The sequence below is a fragment of the Amphimedon queenslandica genome, unplaced genomic scaffold, assembly GCF_000090795.2.
Source record: "Amphimedon queenslandica unplaced genomic scaffold, v1.1 AMPQUscaffold_13460, whole genome shotgun sequence".
Lineage (NCBI taxonomy): Eukaryota > Metazoa > Porifera > Demospongiae > Haplosclerida > Niphatidae > Amphimedon > Amphimedon queenslandica.
In genome coordinates this window covers 309,455-320,828 of record NW_003546304.1, presented here as the reverse complement: position 1 = coordinate 320,828, position 11,374 = coordinate 309,455, and the positions used below count along the sequence as shown (strand labels likewise).

Genomic DNA, 11,374 nt, shown 5'->3' with positions numbered 1-11,374 from the left:
GATATAAGGGGCATGTTGTCTCTCTCTGTGAATTTTAGACCAACTTGAAGCCAAAGGCATGTAATGAAACTCTACACTAATATTGATTGATTGATCCACCTTTTTCATATTTATTATCTTCCTTTGAAACGGCACATGACCATACTACCATATTTGGTATCACAAAGGGATTAGGCATAAGCTAACTACTCCCATGCCAAAAGAATGGGAGCTAGCATGACCATATTAGGTATTGACTTTGTACGGCCATGCTGAATGAGCTAAGCACTTTAAAGATTGATTAAAAATCCAATTTTGATTGGAACCAGCTCAAACTTTAAGTACATATTTAGTTTTTGGCAAAATTTGGCCAAAACTCCTGTACTATAGTACAGGGGTTTTGGGCTTCTGGCCCAATTTTTGAGCAACTTTACAAATAAAATCTAATTTTGATCGGAACTGGCTCAAACTATCTACACAACATAAGTACATTTATGCGTATCAGAAAAAAAATGAAGAGTTCTCTCCTTTTAATTTTGACAAAATTTCACTGAAAAAGAATCTGAGCATTATGTTGTGGGACACTCTGGACATCTTGCATGATTATATTTTTAATGCTGCCCTATATTTTGAGGGTATCTATAATGTGCACAAAAATTATTAACTTACTTACTATGCATATAAACCTGGTTCCCATTTGATAGTATGCAGCCTCAATACTTTAATTTTGTCAATGCCATTGTACTGTAAACCAAATTGACTGTCAAAAAAGATTTCATATTTTTTAATGTACTGATGACGTGTATAGAAATTTTGAAAGAAAAGGACTACACATGAGCTTTTTCCTCTGTTACTGTATGGTTGATTTTACAGCTATTTACAACTTATCACTACGATTTAAGATTGTTTGGTTTACATATTGATTGGTTACGAAGTTTAAATTGCAGATAATGCCACTCCCTACCTTTGCCTAACATTCACTTCAATTAGTACAGTTTATAGGTGTATTGGGTGCCTATGTGTGATCATGTTGCTGCTTGTTCAATAGAAGACTGTAAGATGAATAAACTTAATTTCTCAAAGCTTTATGGCATCTCAGTAATGTTGGCACTGGATAGCCGTTGATATTTTGTACGAAGCCTTTTAATTACCCACTATGCCTATTGCCTGTATCTGAGCCTGCTTTTATGAATGATATTTATATCAGTATATGTATAGTGTATGTATTGTATATGTATTTGTATGACCACCTTGAATTAATGACAACTATTTTTTGATGTTAATTTAAATAAACTCAAATAGAAGCTTGAATAAATATACTGTCTGACCATATATGCTACTGCTGCTGTTGGCTTTGCACAAATAAAGCAAATAAACTCAATTAAAAGCTTCCTTTTAATTGAGTTTATTCAAATCAATGTAAAAATAGCAGTCATTAATTGATGTTTTATGTACAGTTTTTAGAATGCGAAATTAAATGCTTTTTCTTCAAATGATGAATAAATTTGATTAGTTGAATATTGCTATATTTATATACTGTTGTTTCTGGCAGGTGAATGGTTTACCCTCTATGCAGCTCTCTCATGAGATGGGGGTACTGCCCAATCCATCAAGCCCCTACACTATCACTAAGTATGGTCTCCTCCATCACATGCTAAGGATTCTCTATGGAAATGTGTCTATAGCATCTACTCTCGTTAAGGGTCTGGAAATACTTAAAATTGGAATAGGGCCCGGACCCCTGTGCAATGAAAAGATCCATCTGTATTGTACTGACATAAAAACCCTGACTGGAGTTATCAGTTCAATGAGGGAAAGACTCCTCAGTGGGGACTTCATAAGATTGTATCCAGCTAGGGATGGGGAAAGATACTCAAGGCTTATAAAGCACTTGCATTCACTTGTGGATAGGAAAATGAAAAATTCTAATAATCACAGAACGTTATGGCAACTGCATCACTTATTGACTGCTCTTGATAAGCTTGAGATTTAATGGTTTATTGATTCAGCATATTATTTGTTTAAAAATCATAATGATGTATATAGATATCATAGAGACTGTGAGTAAATGATGAAACTATTATGAATAAAACCACGCCTATAAAATAATAATTATCGTTTGCACATAAGTCGAAAACAGCTCGACTTCTTTCTATAGATGTTTTTACTTTTCATAGCTTCGCACCAATGACTGAATCTCCATCAAGAAGACCAGAGACCTCGAGATTAGGTAAGTGAAATGATAATTGCTTGTGTAGATTTTTGGGTGTAGCTACAGGAAGGACAGCGAAGACTAAAAGGATTTCATCAGCGGCCAAAACCATTCTAGTTTGGTAAGACCACGCATCATTGAGCAGAGCTGAGAGAACATCCTTTATTACAGGCTAGAAGAGAACTACTGCATGATCCCAGGCTCTTGCCTGGCAAGAAGTGAGCTCTACTCACTCTATGAGGAATTCTGCAGAAAAGAATCACGGAAACCACATAGCCCAGCAAGCTTTGGAAAGGTAATTCGGAAGTTAGCTGGCAGGCCACAGGGCATTTTTAATGCAAACAAAATTTTGAGCAGGTTGTCCGAATTAAATTCCCAAAAGTTTCTACGAGAAGATTAGGAACAAGAGGACAATCAAAGTAAAAGCGATCTGCAGTAGTAGATGATAAAACGGTCCGTTATAATAGGTATCACTATTATGGGTTGGGTGTGAAAGAGACCTCCATATACTATAAGCGAAAAGCAAATATTGCAACTGTACCAAGGAGAGGAATTACACGGTAATCATAAAGAAAATTAATTGCAATTTTATTTGTGTACACATTCTTATATAGCTTTACTAACAATCAAGAGAAAAGATCAAATGTAAGTTGATAGTTGCAACAAGAAACCGGCAATCATTTTATAGTTGTGTTATTAATTGCAGGATAACATCAATAGTGGATTGCTTAAAAATTTATCTGACTTGCCCAGTTTCCCATTCTTCAAGGGGGTTGAAGTTGAAAAACTCCCACAAAATAAGGTAGAGCTATGATATGTTTATGAAATTATGAAAGTAATCAATGTAATGCTTACGTTACAGGTAGAGACATTTATGCTGATGTACAGCTCACATTGTCAAAGGATTTTTGACTCTGTTTCCAGAAGAAATTTTGATGAGGTTAATTTCATATAATTAGTACATAATATGTCTAGTTGCGCTCATGCATGTGAGAAATGTATATCATGTTTATGAATGGACATAAACTAAATCTCACTGTATGCATAGGTTCAAGACTTTTTGGTCCACTTTTGGACAGGAATGCCTTCTCACATGCTGCCCAGCCTTGAAAATCAAATACTATTGGATATTATTGTGGTCTATGACTCTATCTTGTATAATGTAAGTATATAATGCAGGCCCTGGTTTGGCAGATCACTGATCCTCTTAGCCCACATCACTCATTCCAACAATTATCATTTATAGAGCCTCTGCAATACTTTGATACCTGATACACTTACAGAAGCACCTGGAATGTATGCACGTGCACATACTTGAATGTCAATAACACTTCATTTCTAGTGGCAACAAGGATTTAATAGTATTGTTTCCCAAGAGGCTCACAGAATGGCTAATACAGTGTCTAAATGATCCACTACCACAAGCTGTCAGGGACATCAAAATGCAAAGTAATATATAAACCATGACTTCCTAATGCATAATAAGATATTCTTTATTAACAGCTGCTGATATGTTTACAAAGGCATTGAGACATCACCTCAATCTTTTAGAAAGTGCAAAGGTAAGCAAAGGAAACGATAGTGCTAGTTTCACCTTGTATTTTTACTAATTTGCAGCATGTCAGACACATTCTGAGTATGTCTAAGCTTGTTGGTAGTGCAGCTGCTGACATGGAAAAAATGAAAAGTGACACACTAATCCACCACATTAAAACAGTTACAATGAAAAGCAAATGCCTTAATGCTCAAGAGATAGCTACAGAATGTAAGATACACCATTTGGATATCAGTCATGTATTATCTATACAGTTGCCATTAACTTGCAAGGACTTCTGCAGAAACAATCAAACATAGAAGGTTTTCTTTTATGGATTGATGGGATGATAGAAGAACACATTATCAAAGTAAGCTAGCCATTGTGCTAGACTACCATTGTGCCCATTCAAGAAGACTGCCAGTTAACACTTACTTGTCAATCTTGTGCTTCTTGTTACTTGTAGATAGCTGGCTCTGAAATTGCTTTCAAACTTGAACTGCTTTATGACTTTTATCTTCTGTGGAATTGCTTTGCATCATACATAGAGGTTGAAACAATTACCACAAAGGCTGAGAGTCAAGGTCAGTAATCAGTTAACTGCTTCAGTCACTGCTACGGGGCAGATAATTTACAAAATATTTGTTACTCTTTCTCTCAGAAACATTTCAAGTTCTCTTTCGATTTCTAACCGAATACATCATCTACATAACAGAACTTGTACAGTCAGAGAAAATAGAGGAAGACTACTCGAACTCAATACTATCAAGAGGTACATACAAGTTGTGCATTAGATACTTGTCATTCATTTTTTAAAATCGTCATCTTTATGATGAGACAAACACGGTTAAACAAACTGTTTAAATGTACTATTATTATTTTTATAGCACAACACGATCAAGAGCAGTGCTGCATGGAAGATTCCATTCGTCCATTTAAATGTGACACAGATGACCCAGTGATTAGGGAAACATCAATATATTTGAATCAAAGACCACCTGCTTATTCCATTTCATCTGTGAACAGCTATGAAAGCTCTTTAGGATCACCCGTCTCAAGCTCTGAAGAAAGTTCTCCAGGATCTCTACTCCAGTATCCAGTGCCATATAATGATACTAAACTAGCTGATCTTTTTGAGTATTCTGATCCAATTTTACCTCAATCATCCATCATCACTGATACCCACGGAAGATTAGAGGAGAGTGACTCGCTAGAGCTTCCTTACTTCAGTGAGCCACTGAGATGCTTTGAAGATATCATTGAGTTGACAGACAAACTACTAGGAAACCCTTGGTGATAAAGATATTATATTTCTAACAATTTTTAGAACACTATTATTTATTTATGTTTGTTATTGAATTCATGAATTGTCAATTACTGTCAATGCTGTGCTTGCAAAAGGTGTGGCAATTTGCTTGCAGAGAGCTAGACAATGATTAACCCAGAGTCTTTGAGTAATGTCAAACTAAAGAAAGCAACAGGTGAGAAGGACAGGAGTGCCCCTAACTATCAGCTAGCCCTACAAGGTGAAGTGACCCAGGAGAAAGAAGCAGAGAGGAGGGACTACCTTTTCAGTACAGGGCTGGACAGGTGGTACAGTTCCTTGAAAGACAAGACATTCAAAACCGAATTCCTTAGCATTAGGCCAGATGAAGCTCGCACCATCATACAGCACTGGGAGAGGTTTTTCAAGGAGAGAACCAGTAATGATCCTGAACCAACCCCAGAGACAGGCCTGAGCATACCAATTGAATTGAGTGACATGGCTCAACGAATTGAGAGTGTCATCAACAAACTGTCCCCCAATGGTAAAGGTGTATTCGTTAAGCTATCAACAAGATCACCCAAAGACTCCCACTTTGCATTCATGAAAGCTAAACGACATTACACCTCCCAGCTAGCTACTATTAGGGCTGAGGGCTCTAAAGGACCCAGTCTCAATGATAAACTGATACTCCTCCAAGAGTCAGTTATTAACAGTCTAAATGTAAAGACTGGAGAGGAAGCAGTCCAATTACTAGCCTCAAGCACACGAGTGGGTGAGGACTTACAATATGCACTGGACACGGGAGAAAGCAGTGGACCCATTGATCCTCTTCAACTATCAGAGACATGCTCACTCGTGCTACGTGAATGGGTAGACATACCACTCTGGGCAGAGTTCCGTGGCTTCGTTTGGGGAAGGGAACTGACGTCCATTGGCCAGTACAACCACCCGGTTGTGTTTCCACAGCTACAGTCTCTTGTCCCTCTCATTCAATCTGACCTGGAGACATTCTACGACTCAATCAAAGCACAAATCCCAATTGATAGGTACATCATCGACTTTGCATGGACTCCGGAGCAAGTCTATCTCGTGGAGATCAATCCTTTTGATGGTGAGATTGTCTTCCCTGCCTCTACTGGCCTCTGGGACTGGGAGAAGGACAAGGAGCAGATGATGAAGGGTCCTTTGGAGCTACGAATAAGAACAATAGAACAAGATCCACTGCTACTCAGGAATACCACTGACCCAATGTGGAGAGCTGTACTAGATCAATAATAATAATAATAGTATATAACAGTAATGGTAATAATGATTATGATGACATTAATTTTAAGAGTGCATCTCATAGAAAATTATATGCTAAAATAATATTAGAGAATCAATTTTTCACTAATAATATTGTCATTTCTTCCTATTTTGTAAGGTAATCATAGCCATAGACAGTGCACCATCAAGTGTAGAGTTACCGCCAATGAATCCATTGGCATGAACAAACACACAGCCTGGTATACCAGATAGGTCTGATAGTTCCTGATCTCTTAGTCCTCTCCATTCCTCCAACAAAGACACACTGCATCATTGGAAAGAGAAAGAGGAAGGGCAGTAATTACTGCCAAGGATGTTTATACAAATTACAGACACTGAGAAAGACAGGGGTGATGTCCTATTTACAATATTGCAATTTGTAATATTTTTGGATGAAAGCCATTAAAATTTGACCACAAGCCATTACACTAATGTAAAGGCATTTAGCATGTTTCCCACAAAGCACTAAACAATATGCTTCATGAGCTGAGTCAAGCACCACAATACAGTACATGGGATTTGGAGCAACTTTAAAAATTCATAAAAAGTACAAATTTGATCAGAATCAGCTCAAAGTTGATACACAACATAAGGACACGTATACGTATCAGAAAAAAAATTATAAAAACGAAGAATTCTTTCCTTGTAATTTTTTGCCTCAGCAAAGCTCTTATTGATAGAATAATGTATATTTGTACACATACATCATATCAACTAGGGTATGGCAAGAGGGCAGGGCCCTTAATGTTTTAAATTTTTAGCTAACAATATTATCATTTCTTTTCAATTAACTGACCGGTTGACAAAGGAGCCAGTAGCGAGAGGTACTGCCTGTACCCTCCACTTCCCACTCTCCTCCGGATAGAGGACAAACTTTATAGTTTTCTTAAGGTTCATCTGAGACTCCAGCATAAGGAGGTGTTCAACCCATGGACAATACTGCTCTAAATTAATAACCTCACCCGATGCATCAACCTAAAATACATCGACAAAGTGCATAATGAATAATTTACAGTAGGGCACCTTTTTTTGAGGGCTATAGGTTTCGCGAATTTATTTTTTGCAAGTTTATGCCATCTGCCATCTTGTACCGTACTAATTTGATTTTTGCAAAAGTAGATCTAATATTCATGAATCTTTAAAAAAATTGCAAATCTGCAAAATTTACAGCCCTCAACAAAGGCCCCCCTACGGTACTACCTCGTGTCTCTTTTCAATAGCAGACAATACAATAGATCTAGCCGGAAGCCATGAGTCCTTGTAATGTTGTATGATATCATTAAACTCTTCCCCTACTCTCTCCATTGCGTATTTGAATCTTTCCTAGAGATAAATTATTATTAATAATAGTAACTTTAAAATTTTAATCTTAATTGGAATCAACTCAAAATTCCAATTTAAAATGTTCTTATGCATGTGTTACATAGAAATTTTGAGATCAAGATTCATTTCGTCAAAAATGGCTAGTAGAGAATTCTTCATTTTTATGATTTTCTTTACTACACATACATGTACTTATGTTGCGTAGAAAGCTTGACCCAATTTGATCAAAATTAAATAATCAAAATTGGGTGAAAGTCCCTGTACTATAGTACAGGGTTCTTGGTCAAATTTTGCCAAAAATGAAAAGGAAAGAATTCTCCATTTTTATAATTTTTTCTGATACATATACATGTACTTACGTTGTGTATCAAATTTGAGCTGATTCCGATCACAATTGAATTTTTCATGAATTTTTAAAGTTGCTCCAAAATCGGGCCAAAGTTCCTGTACTATAGTACAGGGTTCTTGGTCAAATTTCGCCAAAAATCAAAAGGAGAAAATTCTCCATTTTAATAATTTTTTCTGATACATATACATGTACTTATGTTGTGTATCAAGTTTGAGCTGATTCCGATCACAATTGAATTTTTCATGAATTTTTAAAGTTAGCTCCAAAATCGGGCCAAAGTCCCTGTACTATAGTACAGGGTTCTTGGTCAAAAATTTCGCCAAAAACAAAAAGGAGAGAACTCCCCATTTTTATATTTTTTCTGATACATATACATGTACTTATGTTGTGTATCAAATTTGAGCTGATTCTGATCACAATTGAAGTTTTCATGAATTTTAAAAGTTGCTCCAAAATCGGGCCAAAGTATAGTACAGGGTTCTTGGCCAAATTTTGCCAAAAATGAAAAGGAGAGAATTCTTCATTTAATAATTTTTTCTGATACATATACATGTACTTATATTGTGCATTAAGTTTAAGCTGATTCCAATCAAAATTAAATCTTTCATGAATTTTAAAAGTCACTCCAAAATCCAAAGATATTAGGCTTACATCAGGCTTATGATCTGTATCATTCCAACGTGAATTAAGTCTACTAACACGATATCCAATAGTACTTGTTATCTTGTATCTAAAATAATAATAATAATATTATTATAATAATAAATAAAATAATAATAATAATAGCAATAATATTTTTATCACTCGCTTAGGTATGCCCTCTCTATCCTGAATCCCATTGTCCACAGCATCAATCTCTTCAATGAAATTATTATACACAGCATCATAAAGACTAGCCAACTCTGACGATCCAATGCTAAAACCTATTAAATGGCAAAAATAATTACTTTAAAAAAAAGGAATAAAATAACTTGCTTTACCTGTTAGTGCAGACAACACCCTCTCTCCGTAATGATAATAGATCAGGCCAGCACTGCTAAGTTTGGTAGTCCAAGGTTTAGTACTCTTACTTAACGAATGCATTGTCTCATTAAAACCCCTTGAGTAAATAAAAACCACAATGAAAACAATATGTCATGATTGGGTCAATAATATAATTATTATAAATATTACAATTATAATAATTATCATAGGCTTATCAAAAATACCGAAATTAACAAGTACGCTGTGAAAAGCAACAATACATGTACACATATAAAAAAACAATTGTACTGCCTCCCTTTCCTTTCCTCTGTGACCTCACCTTTGATGATGATCATAGCGTAACTTGTCATGATCATAGACAGCACCAACATCAACCACAATATCACACTTATCCAGTACCTGGGGGTCCCTCGACCTAACGATAGCTGCTTCTTGGTACTCTGGAAGAACCTTTAACATGTAGCACGCTAATACCTCGTCACAATGGAACTTCCCATTGTGCGTCCCGATTTTGGGAATTGACATCACAGTGTTCCACCTAATTTAAAATTAAAGGAAATTTTAATTAAAATGAGGATCAGATCCAATATCAAATAGGCTAGGCTTGGTATCTCATACTCAAGGCATTTTAATTGTATTTTAGAGCAAAATCTCACCTTAATACTGAGCTAAATGGAAAACAAGAGTTTATAAAAGAAGTAGAATGTCTGACTCTAAGAATCTTTAACAAAATCATCAAGACACCACGTGGGTAACCACACCTATTTTAATAACTGACAGCATCACGTGACAGACCCACATGTTGGTTGTTGGGCGTGTCGCAAGGCGTGGTCAGAAAAACATGAAGTCCATCGACAAGTTTGTTCGTGATCAAAGAGCAAAGAAAGCTCTGTACCTCATCAAGAAATACAATCTCCCGTTGATCAGAGCGATAGCCTCGCGTATGAACCACACCATGTCCGTCGCCATTGATCTTTTAGACATTAACGTCATTCCCGAGAGGGTTTACAGTGAATTCTCAAAGACGGTCAATCAGTGTGACCCATTGGTGGACATGATTTTCGCTTCTTCCCTCATGTCTCGTGTACGAGTAGCTCTTCAGAGGGACCCAGAGTCTTTTCCTATCATTATGAACTCTTTTAGGAAGCACTCGCCTTTGAACGAGGTTGTAGTTCGAATGGAAAAAGAATATTGTAAGTTTGTACTAGTAAGGCAGGCAACTCCAATAAGATTTATAGTGTACCATTTCCTGGTGCTGCTCGCTATTAATCATTGTGGTTTTGCATTAGTTATACATGCACACAATTTATACTATTATTGATATTAATAATTATTTTATTCACAACATAATTATTATAATACATGTAATTAATTACACCGCTTGCATGTCTGCTTATAAAATGGATGGAAAACTATAAAATATAAATATTGTAATAGCCTAATAATAATGATGTAACACTAACATCAAGCTAACACATTCATTTTTGTGTTTGGTATTAAATAGGTAAAGGGTTAAATTTTGCGGGGTTAAAATTTCTTTTTTGTATTTTTTTATTTTTATATTTTTCTTTTAGATGGTGAGAATTACTATGCCACTCCCATATATGTAATACTGTCAGTTGCTGGTAGTGTCTTAGTTGGACTATTAGCTATTATACTGGCTTATATTTTATGGCCCTCATCATCAGGTATGAAGGAATGAACACTATACTGTTATTTGCTTTTTATTTTTATATGTAGCTGTTCAATGTACTGATGTTTTTCACAATCAGACACTAATACAGAAACTAGCTTCAGTGGACATTGCTAATTTGACGTCGTGTTGGTCGCAGTATGATGAAGGGATCAAGCTGTTAGAGAACTATAAAATTTGGTGCAATCAAACCCAATTACAAACTGATGAGTCACCTATTACTAATGAAACAAGACTTTATCTACAAGACTGGTGTAAGATTGTGGATAGCATATCATTGGAACTGAGTTCTGTCTCTACTGAGAATGGGAATGAGTCTACAGAAGACCTCACCAATGTTTGGTGCAGGGACGATATTATCACTTTGCTTGAGTGTTTAAAGAGTATGTCTACTACATCATAATGATTTTTTATTATTATAAAAAAATAAAATGAATACATTTATTAATTATGAAACCTTATAGCTTGATATTTGCTAAGGACAGCCACTAAGGATGATACAAACAATAATATGTAATAGATATGTCAAAAGCATGTTAATAGAGTTCAATAACGGATTCACGGCCATGGTGGTTAATCCTGATATTTGTAGTCCTTGGGACAATCTCGCGCTTTTGAGCATCAACAGTTTTGTGTGTCTTGATTTCTTCCTTCTCTTCCTGTTTGGGCTTCTCTTGTTTCTTGCGCCTCAGTAGAGATCTGTACCATGTGTGATGGAGGAGTTGTTG

At 35.9% G+C, this 11,374-nt stretch overlaps 5 protein-coding genes across 5 annotated transcripts in view; 4 read left to right on the top strand and 1 right to left on the bottom strand.

Annotated features, from left to right (window-relative positions):
* Window positions 1-1,972, top strand: part of LOC109581122 (uncharacterized) — a 4,548-nt gene extending 2,576 nt beyond the window's left edge. The window contains exon 2 of the mRNA XM_019994940.1: window positions 1,532-1,972. Within this exon, the coding sequence (XP_019850499.1) occupies window positions 1,532-1,972 (441 nt within the window). The remainder of the gene's footprint in view (window positions 1-1,531) is intronic.
* Window positions 1,973-2,069: 97 nt separating this feature from the next.
* Window positions 2,070-5,099, top strand: LOC105312273 (transcription factor RFX4-like). The gene is made up of 17 exons (XM_019994923.1): window positions 2,070-2,209; window positions 2,252-2,312; window positions 2,363-2,486; window positions 2,549-2,610; window positions 2,659-2,751; window positions 2,806-2,836; window positions 2,898-2,993; window positions 3,054-3,131; window positions 3,240-3,353; window positions 3,438-3,487; window positions 3,534-3,640; window positions 3,695-3,753; window positions 3,809-3,956; window positions 4,001-4,095; window positions 4,192-4,309; window positions 4,387-4,497; window positions 4,613-5,099. Exons 1-17 carry the CDS (start codon window positions 2,167-2,169, stop codon window positions 5,020-5,022), a joined length of 1,800 nt encoding a protein of 599 aa, XP_019850482.1. The 5' UTR covers window positions 2,070-2,166; the 3' UTR covers window positions 5,023-5,099.
* A 58-nt stretch (window positions 5,100-5,157) lies between these two features.
* LOC105312272 (cell division cycle protein 123-like) lies at window positions 5,158-6,267 on the top strand. Its single transcript, XM_011404785.1, has one exon. It carries the CDS (start codon window positions 5,158-5,160, stop codon window positions 6,265-6,267), a length of 1,110 nt encoding a protein of 369 aa, XP_011403087.1.
* A 48-nt stretch (window positions 6,268-6,315) lies between these two features.
* On the bottom strand, window positions 6,316-9,724 carry LOC100636950 (UPF0160 protein MYG1, mitochondrial-like). The gene is made up of 8 exons (XM_011404784.2): window positions 9,610-9,724; window positions 9,273-9,491; window positions 8,950-9,068; window positions 8,778-8,892; window positions 8,621-8,699; window positions 7,498-7,620; window positions 7,094-7,272; window positions 6,316-6,562 (listed from the first exon to the last, which is right to left on the bottom strand). Exons 1-8 carry the CDS (start codon window positions 9,687-9,689, stop codon window positions 6,394-6,396), a joined length of 1,083 nt encoding a protein of 360 aa, XP_011403086.2. The 5' UTR covers window positions 9,690-9,724; the 3' UTR covers window positions 6,316-6,393.
* Window positions 9,725-9,746: 22 nt separating this feature from the next.
* On the top strand, window positions 9,747-11,084 carry LOC109581118 (uncharacterized). Its single transcript, XM_019994924.1, has 3 exons — window positions 9,747-10,146; window positions 10,528-10,641; window positions 10,694-11,084. The coding sequence occupies exons 1-3, from the start codon at window positions 9,753-9,755 to the stop codon at window positions 11,047-11,049; spliced, it is 864 nt and encodes a 287-aa protein (XP_019850483.1). The 5' UTR covers window positions 9,747-9,752; the 3' UTR covers window positions 11,050-11,084.
* The last annotated feature ends 290 nt before the right edge of the window (window positions 11,085-11,374 follow it).